The 22,860-nt window shown below is 38.3% G+C and overlaps 1 protein-coding gene across 2 annotated transcripts in view; it reads left to right on the top strand.

Annotated features, from left to right (window-relative positions):
• Nucleotides 1–22,860, top strand: part of KCNQ5 (potassium voltage-gated channel subfamily Q member 5) — a gene marked incomplete at its 5' end in the record, with an annotated part of 278,899 nt that overhangs the window by 215,959 nt on the left and 40,080 nt on the right. For both annotated transcript variants that reach the window (XM_083858044.1, XM_083858045.1), the window contains 4 exons: nucleotides 12,409–12,584; nucleotides 13,017–13,142; nucleotides 19,993–20,103; nucleotides 21,996–22,091. In XM_083858044.1, the coding sequence (XP_083714170.1) occupies nucleotides 12,409–12,584; nucleotides 13,017–13,142; nucleotides 19,993–20,103; nucleotides 21,996–22,091 (509 nt within the window). The remainder of the gene's footprint in view (nucleotides 1–12,408; nucleotides 12,585–13,016; nucleotides 13,143–19,992; nucleotides 20,104–21,995; nucleotides 22,092–22,860) is intronic.

Raw genomic sequence — 22,860 nt, 5'->3', positions numbered from 1 at the left:
TTTTATATATTGTATTGTGGGAGACTACCTCATTTATGAAGTCCACTTTCACCAATTCTTTTGCACAGATAACAGTTCCTTTTTCATTCACCCTGCAGTATATGAGCAAGCAACATGTTGCTATTTCATATTTCCATTTCTTTGCTTCTTTTAGTTTTTAATTATCTCTCTTACAACTGCTGAATGTTGTGATTTCATTGCTCTCTTTGCTGAAGACTAGTTTATTTCTCTTCAGGTCACCCCTGTGTGAGCGAGGTCTCCAGGAAAAGGGTTGTTGGTGCAGTTGGCTAAGAACAGTAGTTAAATTTTGCTTGGCTGTATTGTTGTTTAGAAACATAGACATTTTCTGTTGCTTTAGAGGTAGTGTTTGTTTCTTCACATGCAGTTCTCTGGTATCTACTCAGCTTTAATTTGTTAACTGTCAATGCTAACAGTCTAAAACATAAGCTTTGCCCACTGTTACACTCAATATAATCAAATTGATTGCCAGATGTCTTCATCCAGCCTTGCCACTAGCTTATTAACTATTGCAAAGCTTGAAAATATGCAGCTTCTACAGATGTTTCCATTCTTTTACACCCCTTCGGAGAACTGCATGTTGCCACCAGCCCTGCTGAAGTGACTGATGGGCATAGTAGCCCAGTGGGAGTTACAGGAAATATCTATTTTTATGATCATGCTTCGCATGGTTACACTCCAACTGCTACATTAGGAAAAGACTTGTGTATAAGACAGAAAATACTGGGTTTAATTCCTCCTTTTTAAACCTGCTATGTTAAATACAGCAGTTAGGAAGGTTTGACAACGTAACAATACTGTTACACTGTGTAAGAGTTACAGTATTTCTAGATCAAGTTTAATAAGGCTAAGTAGAAATATTTGCATATTTCTAGATGGCAATTTGGGCATGTTCTGCACATTTTAATTTCCTCCCATCCCTAGCACTTAAGCACCAGGTCCCCATAATCTGTTGTTTCCCATTAAAAAATATATATTTTTTATCTCTAAGCCTATGCTGATAGCTCTCAAAATTGAGCTTTGTTCTTTGGTGATAGTTGATATTGCTGTCAATAACAGATCCAAGGAAGGTGCCCATCAGATCCATTTTACATCAACCTATGGAAGCTCCTAAATGGTGTAAAGGAAGCCACTCACTTTCACCCCTGTGTTGTGCAGTACTGGTGCCCCAATGCATGTCTGTGAGCCCTGGGCAACAGCCACAGCAAAGGTAGAGCCCTTTCAGTCCTGGGGCTCTCCTCTGCCAGCCCAGTCTATTCATGTCACCCCCACAGTGTTTCATTTCAGATGAAAATGTCACAAGGCAAAGTGGAGAGGTTTTCACAAAGAATTACATAATCTACTGTATTTAAGATCTCATTTTGTGATTGCCCCTCTCAGGTATGAGATAGTGATAGCAGATTATGAGATTTTTCCTTTCTGACAAGCATTGAACAGAACTTCTATTTCTTTCTTCATATCTCCCACACTAGGAAGTCTCAAGTGTGGCTGTGTAAGATGCCCCACACTAGTGTTCTCCCAATTATATAAACCTCCTTGCTGACACAGTACTCCTTCTTAGGCTACTCACACACAAATTGCAGGTAGGATAGTAGCTGAGGGTAAAGAGTGACTGGACATGTCTGGTTCTGTATAATATTAATATAATAAAAATGTCTGTAAATTTTGTAATCTGAATAAACTCTGTATTTACAGAAACAAAGGAGTCCCAAGAGGCACTCACCAATTGTGCAGACATTCAAAATAGCTGTATAGGTTAGAAATGCAAATTCTGCTTTTAGGCAGCAGGGAGAGGTTTATGCCTCTGAAGGGAGGCTTAGAAAACTGAATGTAGGAACTCTTTCAGCCAACACTGAGGGACCCATGTTGCTGCCCTCAACATCTGCATTAAATAACTCAGCTACTGGGTATCCTCTGTTTCCCCACTACCCTGTGAATTTGAGAGCATATTTTTAATACTGTCTCTTCCCTCTCCACCTACGAACAGGCTTTTCCTCTCCTCAGAGACATGTTTTTTCTCTCCCTGCTCATTTCAGCATCTTTACTTGTCAGTTTTCACCCATCCAGTTTCACCTACACACCACGGATTTTTGTGTTCCCACTTTCTTTTTTGGCCTTTCCACTCCCATGTCACTGTATCACCTTCACATTATCCACAATCTGGGAATGTGTTAGATGAACATTTCCAGCCCCCTTGCCCACCTGCCCCTGCCTAAGCTTTTAGAGTATGATGAAAGGGCCATGAAAGAGCACATTCCTGCCTATAGATTCCTCCTCTTGTGGCTGCAAGGATCCAGCACAGACATAGCAACGCTTCCCTGCAGGGCTGGATCACACAGGAGTCCTGCTTGGTGTCTTTCCACTTGCTGACTAGTGCCAGAGACCCCGAATGATGTTGTTAATACCTGTAGCCCAAAATAACCAATCACACATGGAGTAATCAGTGGCTGACTCGCACAAGAATTTGGATCCCCTGAAAAATCTAATTCCAGCAATTCAGGGAAAAAACATCCAAACTTGTGTTTCATTTCCCCTGGTTATTCATTTATACCTCAGAGCAATGAACTTTACAAGTCAATTCCATCTTGTATTTTTTTATATCAAATTTAAATAGTCTTTTGATCTCACTTTTATAAGAAAGGGTAAATAGGAGGCATCCAACAGACCTTCTTATCTTCCACTAGTTTGCATACCTCTATCTGCCGTCTCATATTTGTCTTCTGACTAACCACTCCTAAATTATTCAGCCCTTTCTCCATACACAAGTCTTGCCATGCTGTAGCTATTTTGTTTTTTTCTTGACGATTACTTTGCGGTTTTCTTACAGCCTGATGTAATGAGCGTCTTTACTCCTCAGGGCTGTGTGTGTCTGGCTATCCATCCTGTTGTCTTTCCCTACAGAAATCTTAAGATGCTTTTCTCTTCACTACAATAGCATTTTTCACTAAGATCTACTGCTATCCATACAGACCTAGTAAAGTGACTGGCAAACCTTGTTTTCCAGTGCTTTCAAGGCACAAAACTGTTTCTGGACGGAGTAAGTGAAGATTTATGGGAAGAATCTGCATGTGTTACTTGCAGTTTGTTTCTTTAGCTGAACAAAAATTGGGTTGGTGAGCACTAGGTCAAAGACACAGTTTTAAATGTTTCTCTCAGCCTATCTTAAAGCCAAATAAAACTTGTACTGAATAAATAGTGCTTTATTCCTTCTGGCAGGTATATATTAATTATGTTGAAGATCAATTATTGGAAAAGGTTAATAAAGTATAAATCCATGAAAGGCTTGTAATTGAACTTAATCTCAGCTTGCAGGAGGCCCTTAGATATTTAAGATTTATTGAGGCAGCTGTTAATAACATGAAAATGTTTGCTGAGGACTTATTCAGTTCATACAAAGATTGTGTACTCAACGGGGCCATGAACAATAATTGTGAACAGTACAAAGCCAGGTGAAATGTTCCCATGAATGTTGTTATTCTTATCCAGACTAAATAAAATATAGCAACCATAGATACAGTTTAAAATTCAGTACTTGTTGAGCTACTGTAGTTCTCAGACCATAGAGAAATATTTTGCCTGTATACAACAGAAGGTAAAATGACATTATTTGGATGTATTTGCCATCATGGTCTGACAATATGCTACTTTTACACAAGAACAAAGTACATGTACTTTTAAACTGACAGTAGTGAGTAACACTGGTAGATCCATTATTGGGCATGGAATTAGGATTTCATTATTAAATTTTAAAAAATGAAAAAAGAAAAATCTTATTCATCTTCATTAGTCCACAATTTAGAAAAGAGAATATTTAGTTTTCACATCTAAAAACTATTCAGTGTTGCCTTATTAAAAATTTTCCTATTCTTTCTGGTTCAGAAATTGTTTGGAGTACCAAGTTAACTTTGTTGTATTTGATTAGCTTTCCTAATAAGTGTCTTTGACTTGTTTCCAGTTGTCTCTTTGCCAGAAAAGATAACTTTACATAATGATAAGCTGTTTTTTCTAAGCAGACCCACTTCAGCTATATAAAAATAACATTTATTCCAGAAAGACGTTGTCTGTATTTCCAGGAGGTCACTTTCATTTCACTTTAAAATAGTTTGCTTACTCAGATGATTCCAATATGCTGCAAATCCAAATGATAAAGGGAAAGAAGGGTCCAAGGTGATTCATCTATTTGATTTCTTCACTGGGGTATTGCTTAGCTGATGATAAGAAAAATCCAAGTTTCAATGCACAGATCAGCTTTAGTGGACTTCTTAAAATGGAAGGCAGTAACTAGTGTAGCCATTTTCCACTGTTAGCAAAAGAAAATCAGTAGAGAAGTATTAACCTCTGGAAATTTTTATTCCACTTCAGTGCCTAGACAGTATTTCATATTTTTGTAGAACTTATTTCTCTTGTATATGCCACTACTGTATATTACTATCTTCCTGTTTTTCAACAGCAATAAAAGTCAATTTTCACACTCATCTGTGTTTATCTCTGTGAATTATCTTGATGTGCAGAACCAGCTCACTTTCCTACTTCTAAAAATACCTTGTTGTTTTGCATCTTGCAAAAAGATTAAAAAAGGAACCAAAATCACTAACTTGTTTTGCTTGTATTGACAATTAAGATGATTTCCATTCAGATGATGTTATATATTTGAAAATACAAAGACCTTTTGGCTGGAGTGACAACAACATCTGCAAAAATCAAACAGCATCATCCATCCCAAGAATTTCCTGAAGATATCCTGCCAATTACTTTTGCTAGTAGGTGACGATTAATCATAACCTGTCTGGCATCTGAGCAGAGATCTGATCCCTGACCAGAAAGAAAAGCTATATTCAGACAGAGCTGAAAGAAAACTTTGCCAGGACCCAAGATCTTGAGGGCCATTATTTGTAGAATATGCACAACTCATATTATCTCATATTGCATTGGGAGATTTTTGTTGTTGATGGTGGTGTTCAGGCTTTTTTTCTCTGTAGAACTGAGGCCTTGTAGATGTAAGTCTTCTCAGCTTCTTGTGGGAGATACAGAACTCAACATCCTGCCTCTCCCAAATTATGTTAGAGAGCTTCAGGTGATATAATTCAATGAGTGCTATTAAATTGCTTTTTGGAGGGGGGTTATAGGCTGAAAATAATGCTTGAGAATATGATTTGAGGGTGAATTCAGGGGACTTCAAAAGTCTGCATGTCTCCAGAGTAGTCTCTAAAAAGCCAGTTTTCAGATTTTGGCAGTCTTGCACATACTGACTCTTACTTTGCTGGTAAATAATTCTGCTTCTTCCAATGAGATAATGTACTAAACAGGATAGCACACATCATCTTTCTAAATATGGTAATATCATTCATCTCTCTATTCCGAAATGTAATTACAGGTAGAGATATTGAAAATTCTTGGTTTCTGGGATAAATACTTGCGCAAGGTCACTGTAAGTTCAGCCCATATTTGACCAAATTTTTCTGTCACAGTAATGTGAAATATCCCACTGATTTTATAGTAAGGGAACATTCACAGAGCAAAGGAACAACCACCTGGTAAAAACATTACATTTGCTTCTTTGCAATATAATTGTTGCAGCATATTCTATTCATGGTTTTTATTTTTTGCCCTCCTGAACTGGTAGAGGGAAGTAGTTAATCCCTTTTTTACAGATAACAGCAGTTTTCCAGCCAGTTACAATAAGAAAACTTTTGTCCTATGACCTTTCTCAACAAGTGCTCAAGGAATAGTGATTCAGTTCTATCCCTATCTGAATACCCCTGTATTAGGGTATTCAGAGCCTTAAACTCTATGAATGTCTTTTTCCTTTCATCTTTTTTTTTTTTTTTTTTTTTTTTTTTTTTAGCAAGCTCACAGAAGCATGAAGTACACCAATGCCCAGTATGTTACTAGGCTGTGCAAAAAGGCTGCTGCTCCAATAGTCAAGTTTATGTAAACAGATCTTTTCTTTTAGGAATCTGAAAAAGAACAACCTTATTTTCATGTACTGGTGTGTAGCCAAAATCCAATGTCAATCATCAGGCTTTATCTTAAAATGCTTTAAACTGCCAATTTATATCAGTTTAGGATAAAGCCCATTGACTATATTTTTGTTATCATATTTCTATAGTATGATGTGCTCAAATGCAGTGGTCCGGAATGTGTGTTGTGTAAACTTTGTGCTGTAGTGTCTGGTAAAAATTCAAAGTACATTTCTACATTGATTAGATGATACCCTTTGGTCCTGGCCAGCCAGCTGTAGAGATTATTGAAGGCAAATTGAAGAGAGTTCTGAGAATAGCAATATGGACTGGAAGGACTGATATCCAAAGAGATATTAGAAAAACTAAAATGCTAGTCATTCCTCACTTTTACCACTACCACCTCTTAGTGATTCAGAATAGAAAGCTGTTAAGTGTTTCTATGTAGTGATTGTTGCAAATCTCAGTTAAAACCTATTTAAACCCCTCAGCAAATGAGAATAATTTCTCACTGTGCTGGAACAGGCGTGCATGACCTGTGCCATGGTCAGCAGACAGAGCCCATGTCAAAGCTGTCTTATGCCCTTAGTGGAGCTCAGTGTCTCTATAACATCACAGAATCATAGCTCTTGGTTTTTTTTTTTTCAAAAGTAACTTTGAAATTGAGGGTAATGAACTGCCCTGAGAACTATTCAGAAATGACCACTACAAGCTGTGCCTCTTCTCTGGGTCATGGATAATAACTCTAGCCCAAAATTAGACCTTAGGAGGACAGCCTAAGGGTAGCTTAGATTTGGTCATACAATTGCCCAGTTAATTTCCTTTGTAAGTTAATACAGCTGCAGGCTAGATAAAACAACCTCTTGAGATTTTCTACTTAATTCTGTGCTTTTGTGGGCAGATAGTCCCTCATGTCCTCTCTCATGTCCTAGTTTGTTGCCTCTTTTTACTGTTCTGTAGCTGGTGCAGACACAGTAATTGATAGTCATTGAAGTTTCCTGCCTATTCTTACCAAAATGTGTGAACTCTGACCGTTTTCTGTGAATTTATAGCAGATACTATTTTGATGACCTCATGATGATACAAAAATAATTAAATATTATCAGTTTTTCTATTCAGATAAAATCAAAGAAAAAAATCACAAGATTCATTTAACCTGTACTGTCTTAAAGTATCATTTGTATTTAGAGGGAAAGAATGTTTCAAAATATTATGTTCCATTATATTAGCATCAAATGCAGGCAGCAGACAAAGCTCCTTTAAACATATTCTTCCTTTGAAGAATATGAAAAAGAGAAAGATGATGCAGGTTTGTGTATTAGTTTGGGCATGTGCACGATATTTGAGCAGATGAGAGAATGTCATTGATTATGTTTCCTAATAATCATAGAATCACAGAATAGTTTGGGTTGAAATGAGCAAAATCTAGTTCCAGCCCCCTGCCAGGGGCAGGGACACCTTCCACTGACAAGGCTGCTCAAAGCTCCATCCAACCTGGCCTTGAACACATCTGGGAAAGGAGTATCCATTCCCAATCCTTTTTCAGTTTAAGGCCATTCCCTCTTGTCCTATCATTACATGCTCTTGTAAAAGATCATCCTGACATTCTTTCTGTAACTTTAGAGATTTTCCCGATGACACATCAAGGTGTTGGGATGTGGCATAATATCCAAGTAAAGCTTTTGTGTTTATTTATATAACTTACATAACTGGATTCATTCCCATGACACCTATGAATGCTGTAAAATCTCACAACATCCAAGAAGCTCACTCTAGGAAAGTTGCATTGGAGAAGTCATTAAAAGTAAAAGAATCCCTTGTGATGATTCATGAGGCCTCCTTTTCCACCATTATTATTCTCTCAGTCATGTTATTAATCTCCCAGTTGCCATTAGAAATGCTGATAATTTAGAAGTGCCAACCACACCTGCATCAGTAACACAAGCAATCCAGAGTTTCTAACCAAACTTGAGCAGCCTAAGGCAGCCCAACACTGGCCTTCCTCTGTGAGATGGGGAACTGGGACTGGCACATCTTGTATGAGTTATTTAAGTTTTGGGTAGCTGCATTATTGGCCTTCAGTTACTTGCTTTACGTGTTACTGTTTTAGTGACATTGGACAATACAGAAGTGTAACCTATTACACACATGAGTTCAGGGGTAGGTGTTTTTTTGGTTTTTTTTTTTTTTTTTTTTTTTTTGTATTTCCCTTAAGGGGGCCCTGTTGTTAACATGGTGCCTGTTAATAAATCTTTTGCCAGTTAATAAGCACAAAACTTTTGTTTAATCTCAGGGGTTTCTTGAGTGGTACTAGGTGAAATGTCTGAAGTGAAAGAATTAATTGTTTGAAATTTAATTTGAAATTAGGTGTTCAAAAGTGAACATTGCAAAAGCTGCTGAGAGGATTTAAAATCTCAGACTAGAGTTAATGAGGGAGAACATTATCTGCAAGAATAAAAATCTGAGATACATTTCTAAAGGGTGAATAAAATCATCATCATCATGGCTGAAAAGAAGCTTAATGTTTTGGAAGATCATACACAAGGTATTAGCTGAGGGAAAAAAATAAACAGGGGTAAATGTACATCAGAAACCTCTGTCTTTTAGTAAGTCATTATAGAGAAGTTTGGAACTATACTGCCCATTACTCAGTCTCACATCTGAATCTTTTCCGGTGCTTTACAGAAAGAAAATTGAGAGCCCATTAAATTAATTGAAACGCTGTTTTCCTACTTTTGCCTCTAAAAGATAAAATATAAGAAAATAGTGATAGAAGTCTAGGCAAGCCTTCTTAAAATATAGAAATACCACAGAGACTTTAGCTACATTCACCTGGAATATGATAGGAAGTTCAGAATAATATTTTTCCCTCTTGGTTTAAAAGAGAGCAAAAGCCACCTGAATCATATTGTATAAAAGTATGGCACAGAAAAAAAATCATAATATACTTAACTTTTCATTTTTTCCAGGGTATGTTTAGATAAGAAAATCAAGCAGTTTTAACATACTTAGAAGTGACTCTCAACCACTGCAAACTTTTCTTAGGACTTCTGATTTCATTCCAAGAAGGGTTTATTTTGATTTATCTTACACTTGTTCCTAAAAAGTTAAACTACACTGCACTAATGTGCCTGCCTGTCTTCCCTACCTCCTAGGGAAGCACATCCAGGAAGGGCTGCCTAAAGCAATGGACACATTCTTTCCTTCCCTATTTCCAGCTGAGGAGTAAGGGATGGAGTTTTGGTGGGAGTTATGGGTGTAAAGAGAGAAGAAGATGAAAGAGCAAAGTGTGAAAAAAACACCATCAGCCTAGGAAGATTCTCTTCCCTTCATCTGTTTTTCAAACAGGTTCCAGTGCATTTTCTGCCCCCCTTTTTCAACCACCTTTCTTCCCTTTAGTGACAACCTCATCCCTGTCCTCCAGACAGAAGGGCATACACAAGTAGATAACTCCTTTGGACCTATACTTTTGAAAATGGAAAAGAGAACTATGCTGCTCTTGGCTTCTTCGTCTCTCATGTTTAGAGGGGACCAGGGACTCTCAGTGGGGCAGAGGGCTCCCAGCAGTGCAGGGCAGAGGCTGTGCTCTGCTGGCAACACAGAACTGATTTGAATTTTTTGCAGTGAGGGGCCTACATAAAACTATGTTATTAAAAAAACTGTCAGAGCTCTGGAATAAGTAGGAATAAGGGCAGGAGCAAGTCACTGAATTTTTTAACACATTGTCCTATTAGAAGTGGTGCAGGGTGACCAAAATCCTCAGTAACATTTTAATAATTTCTGGACCCAATGCATAATTTCCAATATTTGGGTGACCTTATTCTTTTTTTAAGTTCTAAGAATGATTTTCGTAGGCATACACTAGTCTCATGATCTCTAACTTGCTGCTAACCAGTCTCCACAAAATAAAAATGGCTGTTCCGTTGCTACTCTGCTCGGAGCCACTGGGACAAGTCAAGATCTCCCTGTCACCGTGCTAGTCACCGGGGACACTGCTTCTTCAGCACAGCCTGTACTGCTCAAGACATTCCAGCACCTTCTATGTTAGCCTTGGATCCAAATAAACACAACTAAATATAGAAAGAAGTTTGCTTTAGGTGGGTACATGTGTGCTAAGTGTCTATGCTGGCAGTATGATCAGTCAAGATCTAGGGTTTAGTTCAGCAGAGTACAGAGAGGTGTCCCCTGTTACACGATATTCCCTGCTCCCCAGTCACTTCTCCTGAAAAGTACAGCTTTTCCAGGTCCAAGAGCATAGCTGCCAGATCTAGGGGATATCTCAGATACCTTAAGGCATCTCAAATGGCACAGGACAAATAAATTTGGGCAGCTGAATTGAGCCTTTCTTGTGCCAAGCTCTAAGTGTGAAGCAGCTGAGCAGCCAGCAGAAGCCTTCCTGAGGATTAACTGCACCTCTCTCAGCTGACGTGGTTACCTTGTGGTGCTCAGGGAGTTTAGACACCTGCTTCACATGTAGACACCTAAATTTAAATATCTTCTTGTGGAGCTCAGTCCAATTCCATCTATTTTTCTGATCTCTGTGAGAATTTGTGATGTCCTTAACTTTTCCTAGTCAGTTTTCCTATTTCTAAATTCTCACCCAGACCTCCTGCATCAGGTTGTTGTGAGCTTGTGATTTGTACTGTGCAAAGACACCTTGTCCATTTATGGCTCTTCTTCATCTCTGAACTTGTTGGATTTAGAAGCAAATTCAGCATTTTTGGTATCCAATTATGTAGTAGCCACCTATGATCCACATATATCGTAGCCAAAGACATTTTAAAATGTCAGAGCATAAGACTGGCAAAAGGTCAGCCTCGGCCAACACAGGATGTCAAACAGTGACACCAGCCAACAGTGAACAGCCAGGGAGGATTGCACAAGCAGGGCAAACACACAGTAGTATTTCTCTACAAGAGTTTCTCAGCACCCAAAATCCTGCTACTTGAAGATATCCCAAGCCAGAAATGAGGTTTTGGTATTAATTAGCCCAGGATTAAATCTTGTCCCATAAGACCATCCAGCTGACTTTAAACCTATGTAGAGTTCTAGCCCCTTGTGACAAAAGTTTCCACAATTTAGCTGGACAATCCTCAAACCACAGAAACAGGTTGTCTGTACCGTTGGAATAGTAATAAGAGGACAAAGGCATCCATGGGTGAGTTCAGAGAAACCCAGTATGTTTGTAGGCAAGGAGAGGTATTTGGACCTCATCTCCCTTTGGTGGCAGAGCAGAATGAACAAAGGCTATTTCCTGCTGTACTGCAGCAGACTAAGGCAATAGTCTCCTGCATGTAGGCACAGTCAGTATCTCTCACTGCTTGCCTGTGCCGGTGGGAGGCTTTACTTTCTGGATCATTGTTGTAGGAGCTATGCTAGGGACAAGATGTGTGTTTCTACCAATACAAAGGAAGTAAAACTCATATCAACAAGAACCTGCTTTCAATTATTCACCAACAAACATGGATTTGGATTATCCTTGCAAAGAAACATGCAAACACCACAAAACCCTAAGATTAAAATCAGATCTTTTTACAAGGGCTCTTTAAACTTTTAAACCTTGCCAGGGAATTAATCATGAGGTGAGGAAGAACAGAGCTTGTGCTGTGCTTGTCTACTCCATACATAACAGCATGTCAACCACAATCATTGTAAAAGAACATTATGCCGTCTCACAGCATCTGCGTGCCATCACTCTGCTACTTCTCCTCTTCTCCCCTTAAATGTTCTGGCTCTGAGGACAGCTTGCTGATTACTTCATGTGCACCAAAGTCACTCTCACAGCTTGAATTTGTGACCTGAAGAAATAAATCCTAACACCTGCTGAAGTTCAAATAACTTTCCAGTCTTCCAGCTAAAGGAATGCTTCTGAGTACCTAGGGCAGTATTTCCCCCCTTCCAGGAAGTGGTACATCAGGGGAGTTGTGTCCAGTAACTACGTTTCTCTGACACACAGTGTCTGTTCTCATAGGAAATTAGTACTGTGCTTGTAAGTCCAATTCTACCAGACTCTCACCTCTGGGCCTACCCTTTTCTTTTCTTACCTGGGCCTATCCTTTTCTTTTTTGTCTCTGCACTGAAAAGTTGTTATGGAAAGATAGATAAAGGTTAAAAGTTCTAATCCATCTACTGAGTTGTACAGTTTGCTATATCAGGTTTCAAAGCTCCTACATGAGGTTTCTTCAACACTGCTCCTTTTATCCATATGCTTTGAAAATTGCTATGCTCACTTTTCACCCTGGAGATACACAAGGTAGTTTTTGACACCAGCTCTGATCTCACATCCCTATCTCAAGCCGGAATGTCTGTGCTTTGCATTCCCACCCATTATAGGAGTCTCTCTTTTGTCCTTCTCATTCAGCTCATGTAGATGTATGTACTATTTACTGATACTTGGACATTAATGCTTTCTGTAATGTATTTCTTTCAGACATCATTGTTCTCATCGCTTCAATAGCAGTTGTTTCAGCAAAAACTCAAGGTAACATTTTTGCAACATCAGCACTGAGAAGTCTTCGTTTCCTACAGATCCTTCGTATGGTGCGCATGGACCGAAGAGGAGGCACTTGGAAATTATTAGGTTCTGTAGTTTATGCACATAGCAAGGTATGTAATCCTAGATACTAATTTTGTCTGGTTGATATCTTCACTTGATGTGATTCAACAGGAGACCAAGGAAATAAGCATTTATCAGTTTTGAACAGAATATCCAAATTTTTCTGAAGTAACATCAATTGTAATATGAACTAATGCAGATACACCAGGCCCTGTTTAATGCTAACAGTTTTTAGAGATCTTGAAAATGTTTTCCTTGATGTGCAGCTGTAATTTGTTATGTTGGGGATGTTGCTGAAGCATCAAACCATAAGAGTAGATTTTGTGCACTTTCAGAGAAAATTTGCATCCATAGGGAACCGCTGGACTTGTAACTGCACAAATGCCAAAAAGCATATATATAGATATTTTCATTATGTCTTCTTGAAATATCATTCTATTCAGTCCATAAAATGGGAATTGATGTCTGTTCTCTTTTTCTAGGAATTAATCACAGCCTGGTACATAGGATTTTTAGTACTCATCTTTTCATCTTTCCTGGTTTATTTGGTGGAAAAAGATGCAAATACCGAATTCTCCACATATGCAGATGCTCTCTGGTGGGGCACAGTAAGTACAGAAAAATTACATGGACTCTTTAACCAGTATGGTAAAGTGCTTTGAATTTCACCTACCGAGGATTTTAACTTAGTGTGCTCTTCAGTGAATTGTTTTCACTGACAAAAAAAACTGCTTTGAGAAGCTTCTCCCTTCAGTTATTCATTTGTACATCAACAGATTATTTCAGTCCATCCTGCAGAACAGCTGTTTATGTGTTTCTGCTGCAAACAAGACCACTAAACCTTCAAGAGAAGAAAGCATTGTACTATTTAACCCATAGCCTTTCAGTAACATAGTTTGTAATGTGACTTCACAAAGAGCTGTTTTGATACAAACCAGAGGGCTGTAAGTGGCAGCGCAGGAAGAGGAAAAAGTGTCAGGAAAAAAGAGGGGGAAAAAATCTTACATCAGCTATGGCATGAGTATCGTCGGTGCCTTTTAAAAGATGTTGTTTCTCCTTCCTCTGTACCTTGAGGACAAAAACCAAGAATAAATATGTCAATTCTGGTTCAGCAGTGTTATTTTTTTACAGGTATAAAAGCCCTGATTTATTTGAGATCATAGTTAACTATCAAATCAATTGTTTTTACTTTGTTGAAATCTGTGGGATCTAAGTACATGCCTGACTGCTTTTCTGACGGAGGATTATATGAATATGGTTAAAGAAACTAGGCTTTCAATGAACAACAGAAGGCTAGGTTTGAAATTTTGAATTTTTTTGGGCATAATGTGTAAGGGGTTTTAGTTTAAAATGTCCTATAGTGATTCAGATTTCTCCACTGTGTGAGAGTTACTTAGGCAGTTTAAGAAATCTGCCCGAACAAAGCCTGAGGCAGTTATTGTCAGGCAGTGTAAAACTGCTTTTCTTTTCCTTCTGATGTGGTAGAACACACAGAATGTGCTCTGGCAGTGTCTGGGTAGTGAAATGATACCTGGGAGATCATTAATGCTGACAATAACATAGAGCACTCACTTGTTTCCTTGGAATAAGTGTGAGACTTGAGCTAGCCTCTGCCACCTTTCCTTATGAGAGAGATGAAAAAATGAAGCTTTCTCACCTCAGACCTTTCGGTGACAGGATTTCATCTAGATTTAGTAGTATCTGCAGACTCAGAGCATGCACACAGGGACTGTGCAAAAGCCCTTTCCAGAATGTCTTAAATTATTGAAAATATTTGTAAGAAGTTTGTCTGCATTTTGAGTTAAGGTCAAGGTCACCTACTATTATTAGAGGTAGTTAGTGTGTTTGAAATTTTTTCATCTAAGGCTAGTCTTTTGTTGCATATCCTCCCTAGAGTCTATATTTCTATGTTATCACTGCACAAATTTGGGAGCTTGGAAAACCAGACCTAGTAAGTATTATGAGTACATTTACAAATATCCAGAAATATATTTTGCTGAAACTTGTTGCTTTAGAGCATCCAGACAGATCACTGATGAAATACACATTTTATCCTGTTGTACAAACACACGTAAAATTCATATTGGCTAATGTAATGAGAGAAGGTTTTGCATTCAGTTGCATCACTGTAGTTTATTTTGTTTCCCATTTCTTCAAAAGCTAAGTTCTGGGTTCGCCTTAAAGCTTTCTAACCTTCCTGTATTGACACGGCTGTGAAGCTTCTGGCATTGGATGCTGATGTCCTGACTGATGAGTACCCCAGCTCTGGCAGTCTGAAAACACCATTATCCCTGCAGGGTGGCAATGGGGATGTGGCCCTGCAAGAGACTCTCCTGTGGCTCTGCATGTTCTTGGGAATGAATCTTTTCAGACGTTTGATTTCCCAGGAAACAGCCTCTATATCTCTGCAGGGCCCTGTGTGCCTTAGCACTGCACAGGCAGGGAGTCTGAGCTGAGCAGAGGGTTGTACCCACCTGCCAGCTGGAATGGGGAAACATGCACAGGGAATGAGAAAGTCCCAGAAAACTCAGAGCTCCACTCTGGCATCTGACTGAGACTCCTGTTAGATCCAGATCCTTCTCCCTGAGCAGCTTTAGCAGCAGGAACAAGATCTTTATTTTAGAATTTGCTTTTCCACTACCTGCTGACTGCTATTTTTTAAGGAAAAACCCTGCTAGGAAATAATCATTGTATAAAGTGGTGCTTAAAATATTTTGTACACTATGAAGTGAAAGTGCATGATTCAGAGGTTATATAAGTAGTGCAACTGAGAAAATCAGGAATCTTGTCTTGATTTCAGCAGGAAAAACAACAACTTTTATTTAAAAACCTGAAAACAATATATATTGTATGTTTCTATATATTTTCTTCTTTCCTCAGTGTATGATATGAATACATTTAAGTTTTTAATGCACTTAAGCAAGTGCACAAAGTTACTAGAAATCAATGTTCCCCCTTACCTGTTATCTTTGCCATTTTAATAATAGTATTTTTTTTCAATATGTAAAACAGTATGTGGGAAATGCATAATGTGCTTCTTAGTCATGGTTGTTTTTACTGCCAGAGTAACCCACATGCAGATTTTTGAAAAGGACAGACTGTATGGCATTTTAGGGGAAATCAATGCTTAGTCTTATTGGTTTGTTTATTTGCAAAAGTTGTTCTGACTTAAACCACAGATTATCTAGCAAACTCTGGACTGAATTTTGTCATGGCAGAGGTACAAGAAAGAAAAGGCTGCACCAAAGTCAGGCACAAATAGTCACCCTAAATTTCAATCTTTTAGAGACCCTTATGCTTCTCCTTACAGGATCAGTACTAGCATACTTCAATTAACCTATTAATTAATTCAGATTACTTGAGGACCATACACTGCTATGGTTATTTCACTGAATCCATTTCTGAAGCCCATTTTTATATAAAGAAATGAAAGGCAGGATATGGCATCCAAATTTACATATGAATACTCCACTGTATTTGCAATTTCATGTTGTACTGTGCAACCTGCTATTGAATCATCATGTTAATATCACTACTATGAATATTCTTGTGGTTGAGGTCCCCACAGTATTGCCTAAAAGAGCAGCACACAATGGTGAGTGTTATATGAAGAGCTCAAGTTCAACATTTGCTTTGGTAGAGAAGATAGTTCATTTAACAGAAGAAAATAATAAAATTATATGGGAACAAAATTTTTGCCAATTAAAAAACCTAAGCATCTCAAAATCAAACCATGCATGGTCTTCTGAGATATATTGATATTAACTAGAACTGTGGATACTTATAATGACATTTAGTCTGTACATTAATTAGCTTTAGCTGAAAATGTAATGCAGCTGAAGTTTCTGTCCCTCTTACATATTTGAGAGAATTTCTCTTAATAAGTCTTTATTTTCTAATAGTACTCAATAGTTACAGTTGGATACAGAATGGCTCTGGCACTCCACCGTGACCTGTTAAGGAACAAAACATATTGCAATGAATTACATTGACACAATGACTAGCTCAAATGAGTTACCATTGATGAAATTTTTCCCATTTAATGTAATGATAGCTTGAGAAAACTATATTTTTTTCAGTTAAGTGATGTCAGGTAACAATTCAAAAGGTAAGTACTGCTAGGAGAACTTAAAATGACATCAGAAAGAAATACTAGGGTAGAGAATGGCCTCCTGAGTCTTATCTCATCTAATTGAAGTCATCTAAGTTATATCATCACATTCATTATATTACCTCATTTATAGTAGCGTATTTATTCGCTCCAGCAATGATAACAGATGTTCTATCACCATTGTGAGTTTTGAGCCTGGCCAGATGACACTGCCGACTCTGGCTAGTCTGTCCAGAACCCTCATTTATGGATGTAACCAAGATGGAGTAGTTTGCATCTGGTGTAAAAGACAGGTACCAGCTAAGTCATTTAGCCATGCAAGAGTGTGATTCAGCTGCTTAAACACAGGCATACCATACCATCAAAGATCTGTTGAACAGTCTGCTGCCTCTCCTGTGGGTGGTCCCTGTTCAGACACCCTAGTACATCTCTGGTGGTACTAGACTTTTGTTTTTTTCAGACAAGCCCAAGTCCTACATTTTAGAATGGGATGAGTTACCTTGGAACTTTAGTATCTTCTCTCTTATTCACACAATGCTACCTGTAACTTCTGTCTGCTTCTTGCATGATTATCACTGATGTCTGGAAATTTCTTATGTTGTCGTGTTTTCACATCCAGTCATTTTCCACACCCTGCTCAGTTAATTTAATTTCAGCATTATGCCAGTCAGGGCCTGGCCAATGGTTTAGTCATTCACTAGCAGCACTTACAAAGATGCAGTGGATTATTCCCAAACTTTGCTCTGAAGTTGACCAGAAAAAGATTTTCTTAGTTGTGTGGTGAAAGTAGTATAAAATGAAGATCAAACCCCTTTGCTCCATGTTGAGTAAGACAGTACTGCATGGTGCTGACAGCTATGCACTCCTGTAAAGACCTACCTGAGATAAAATAGCTCAAAGTGAGCAAGAAGCCACTGATATTCTTAATCACAGACTGATACCATAAATTCTTAGTACCTAGAAAAATTGAGGGAAAGGCTTTAATAGGGTTTGGTTATTTTCTTTGGAGAAATTCCAGAGATGTGTGACTGCTCTGGGTTTTGGATTGCTCTCAGATGTCAGGTCCCAAAGGTTCAAGTTTATCTCTGACTTCTTTGGAACACAGTTCGATGGCAATATCATTAATATGCAGATGATGCTTGGTTCAGTTTCCCTCTCATCAGCCCAGACAGGAGATATCTCTGTATTTTCCAGCAACTGGCAGAGATAGGGAGCTGAATGGAAGCCAAGAAAGTGGGCTCATTCCAGAGCTCCAAACTGCTTTGCAATAACTGGCCTGGAAACAAATGTTGAGGAACTTTTATTCAGGGATTCATTTGTTCAAGTATTTCATTCCTCATGGGTTCTTAATAGCCTCAAACTGTTCTGCAGTTGCCCTCTGATTTGAAGAGCTGTGATTACCTTCTTCAGCAAACAAACCAAGCCCCTCTGCCAGGCCAAGACAATGGCTGCACCAGCTCATGTCTGCCAAAACAGAGAGAGTCGAATTCTCATGTTCTTTCCTCCTTCTTACTCCATCTCAGTCTGTCACTGCCTTGTGCAGGCTCTGGAGCTTGTTAGGCATGTCTGTGAGCTGACACAATGGACCAAAGCAGCAGAAACAAACTACACAGAAATATGGATAATTTTCTGTCCCTTCCTGGGTGGCACTGGCTTGCCAAAGAGTCCAGAAAAGGCTCAGAAGAGGACGAAGGGAAAGGAAGTGAAGAGGAGCAAGGAAGAGTGAGACCTGATAGGCATGCAAGGTGGTGTGTCTGTGACCAGCCTAGTGTTACAAAACTTGAGACTTGATAACCATTTGAAATTTCAGCTGCAGCCTGAATTCATCTCTCTTTCTTAGTCTCTGTGGCTTTCTGAGGGTAAATTACACTCGCAGCTTGTTCCCAACAATGGGAGCAATTAAAAGCACTGTTTACTATCTACAGAGTCCTAAATAGTTGAAATCTAATTACTTCCAAAAGACTTTCCTTCTTTTGTCCCGTGGTGACCCTGACATTAAATAGAATTGTTTTGGCCGTCTTGCCTAGGAATGAACTTTGAGGAAGCTGGAAGCAAAATAATGTCTCTAGAAGGCAATTTCCTGAAGAATCTGTTGCTGCCAGAATATTTGCTAAGCCTGAACTTGCCCACATTTGGTACACGATGTAAAATAATTCTCCATGCACATGTTCTCCCTAATAACAGGCCCCGGAGTCCTTGGCATTCAGCCTACTGTTGTCTATCTTTGTCCTTTAACATCGTGTGCCGTTGCCTGAGCACGCGCCCCGCAGCCTCCCAGCCGGCCCTCGGGAATCCTCCGCTCTGCCCACACCTCCTCCAGCTGCCCACACCAGGCAGCTGCACAGGTCTGCACTCTGTGAAAGCACATAGACACAACTCCTCTGCCAGTCTGGTCCCCAGGTATGGGATTGCTGTGCTTTCTGGGCCACAAGTAGCCTGGAGGGCAATTCCTTGGGTCAGGGAAAGACCTCAGACTCATCTTTTGCCTTCAAGATGCGCTCAGTGAGCCCCAACAACGCTTCATTATCTCAGTGGCCCCATTGCCCATGGCCAGTGGTCAGTGAGCCCTCCCACCCGCACTAAAACCTAAAACCTGCCTCCCCTTTCTCTTTGACCTATCCACAGGTAGGTCTGAGCTAACATGGTCCGACAGCACAAGGCACCTCTGCCTCTGCTGCTGCATAGTAACCTATGGACCTTCATGTCAGGAGTGATGTAGGTGTATCTGAGCCTGTCAGGAGGAAGGGGAAAGGACCAGAAACTTTACTTAAAGTTCCTCTCAGCTTTTGACTAGTGTGATAATTCACTTCAAATTGTATTGATGGGTTTGCAGAAAATACAGCTGCTTCTTGTGATTCCTTTGACTTTATATCACCTGCAAGGATCAACTTCTTCCCTCCTATATTTTTCCAGTATTATTTCCATTTAATTTGTATTTGTTGAATTAGACAAATGCATACAGTCATATTTTCCTGCAGAAAATAGATAAAACACCTTCACATCTGTGGAAAAGAACACTTTTTTTCCTGCTCAACTTATATAATTTCCTACCATTTGCCTCAAATTTGAGATCAAGATAATTTTTCATTATTTTTAAACTTATTGCTTATTTAGGTGTTTTTCTAACATTTATTATTTATTTCAGTTTTATTTAGTCATAAACAATATTACATTTTTGCAGAAAAGTGTCAGTGTTAGTATATTTATGTTCATTTTTTTTTAGAAACATCTATATGTTTCAGATGTCTTGGATTAATTAGTGGAAATGCTGCTTCATGCAATGTAAATCTGCAACTAATCTGTCAGTGACTTCTGGTAAACCACATTGTTCATTCATTTCTTTTTAGATCACATTGACAACCATTGGCTATGGAGACAAAACTCCCCTTACTTGGCTTGGAAGGTTGCTTTCTGCGGGATTTGCTCTACTTGGCATTTCTTTCTTTGCACTACCTGCTGTAAGTATGCCTATAAAATTAATAAAGAATAGTAGAAACTCCTGTAGGTCCTGCCACTCTTACAATTCAAAAATCTGAAAGAAGCTGTCTACATGAAGAACAACTCTTTAAGGCTTTTTGCTCTGCAACAACACCAGTGAAGTGTTATTCAAAATCCAAAGAAAAAGTTCAGTGTCCTTGCTTTAGTTTTGGGAAGTTTCTCTGGCATGGACAAAAATGGGAAATGACCCTAAATTAGGTTACATACTACTGTGTAAAGTTGAAAATCCTTCCTTTTGTTATGAATTGCAACTTGTATATTACTGCTTTTTTTTTCAAATCTTTCAAAACAAAACAAAAATAAAAGCACATTATAGGTTTTTTCTAACTTAGATTATAGTGAAAAAAATAGGTATTTCTAATAGCTTGCTTTGTATGGCCATGTTCATGCTACCAACAGAGTAGTAGAAGGCCTTAAATCAACTAATAGTTAATGTTGTTGAATGCAAAAGATGCAACTATCATTTTCTGTGAATAATTGTAAATAAACATCACAGTTTATTTATGTTGTTTCTATCAATGTTCAAGAGACTAATGGAAATGGGAATTATCTAATGACTAAAATATAATGTAGTTCCAGAAATAAATTCACATTTTTGTGAGTGAATCTCTTTTTTTAAAATTAGTTTTGAATAAGCATGAAATGAGAAGTGGCATTTGTAGTTTTCGTATTGTCTCCAGTGCTGTCTTTTGATATTTTAATACTCATATACTTTATCTATAGATCATTACAAAACATGGATGTTATAATACTTCATTTGTTTTCAACCATATGGATAAATCAAGATTAAAAGTCAGCATTTGTCAAAAGCATTAAATAATTTTGTGCACTGCATTTATTTCTTGCTCTAGCTACAAATGGTATTTCAGTATCTTTGACATACTAAAATGCATTATAATTATAACCCATTACCTGTTTGTGAATCTTTGACATTTATTGATATCTACTGTAATTAATTCCTTTTGTCACCTAATCACCACTAACAAGAAAGCTAGTCTTAGCAGCACTACAATGAAAAGATGAATACCCTTATATATTAGAGATGCCACAACTTTTGCTCCTCATGTCATATCCATGTACAGAGTCTAGTTTTCCTCATAAATACTTCTGTGCTGAATCTGTCTGTAAAACAAGAATGTAGGAAACTTCTGCACTTCTTATAGTATTTTACTCTGAGTAAGGATCAAGTGGAAGTATTCTTCCTCATAATGCAGACATGTCCAGCAAAAGTATTACATCCCTTGCAAGTCAAGAAGGAAAACATCCTCAGCCCTTGGATCTATTCAGTTAGAATCAAATTTATCTTACTCAAAGGTAAAAGGTTAAAAGAGGAGAAGTTTCATAATTAACTTTTTCATAGTCTCTAGAAGGAACAATGGGTATTATTTAATGGGAAAGATCGAGAAGAAATGCATTTTCTAACTTTTCTAAAATCAGAAGTTATTATAAGTAACGCAGATGCAGACTTTGATGTCCATATATATATATGGCATATCTGTCAGCAGGTCATTTCCTCATTCCTGACTCAAGCTCTTCTGAAAATCCCTGCTTGATTTTATAGAGATATATCGATATCTATATTTATGGCCTTGGTAGCTGCAGGAACATAGTGTAGCACAAACCCAAGAAATGGGTGGGATGGGTGGTCATGGTAGCACCAGAGACGTTATGTAAGGAATCTCCTGCTTCACCAGGAAAAGGGGAACTGCTTCTGTGCCTTCTACTGTCATATACTGGTCATAAATGTGTTATCTGAAGCAACCATATGGTGTAACATCTTCACAAAATCTTTGTAATTGATGATGTATATTTGTTCAAAGACTACCTACACACTGATGAAATGATATTGCAGGGCATCCTCGGCTCAGGATTTGCATTGAAAGTGCAGGAACAGCATCGTCAGAAACACTTTGAGAAAAGAAGGAATCCAGCTGCAAGTCTAATTCAGGTAAATATGAAACCACCAAAAAGATAATCACAGGTGATTTAAAGTACATATTGGGACAAGTTTTTTTATTTCCATTTGGAAAGTTTTGTGGAAATAATATTTAACAGATTGGTTAGTTTCATGAAATAACTGTGTTCAGTGCCTGCTATGTGTTACCATAATTCTGTACAGAATCACAGATTCATTCAGGGTGAAAACAACCTTTAAGATCATCAAGACAAACTGTATATAGCATTTCTGAGTGTAGTTTTTGTTCTTCTACCCATATTAATAAACAGAGGCAAGGATGCCAAATGCATGCCTGCAGTCAGAAAGCTATTTGAAAAAAGAGAATTGATCCCGAGACAACCCAACTGACAGCACAGCGCTCTTGCCTATATTAAGCTACTTTTCATCTACTACAGGGTTTAGAGTATTTCAGTGAGTGATATACTTGGTGAAGATTAAAAGTGTCCTGCCTAGAGAATTGCTTTCACTATTAGTCAATTCAAAAGCTGGAAATGTAGGCACTAACAATTTCAAAATGTCTGAAGTTGTTCTGATGTGATGGTGCAAATCAACAAAAAATGGCATGATATGTTTTAGGCAGCTGTTTTGCCTTGCCTTTTTCCTTAATTTTCAGTCCAAGTTACAGCTGAGAAAATACTCTAAAGAATCATTGTGCACCAAGCTTTGCTCTACTTGGTGCACTGAAAAAAAAAGGGGGGGAAATAATCTCCTAGAGTCCTAGTTTATTTTCCTGGGATGCAAAGTATTCTATGAGTACCAT

This window comes from Zosterops lateralis, assembly GCF_965231275.1.
Source record: "Zosterops lateralis genome assembly, chromosome: 3".
NCBI classification, from domain to species: Eukaryota; Metazoa; Chordata; class Aves; order Passeriformes; family Zosteropidae; genus Zosterops; species Zosterops lateralis.
Note: the sequence above shows the minus strand (reverse complement) of the source record. Positions and strands in the feature narration are given on the sequence as shown.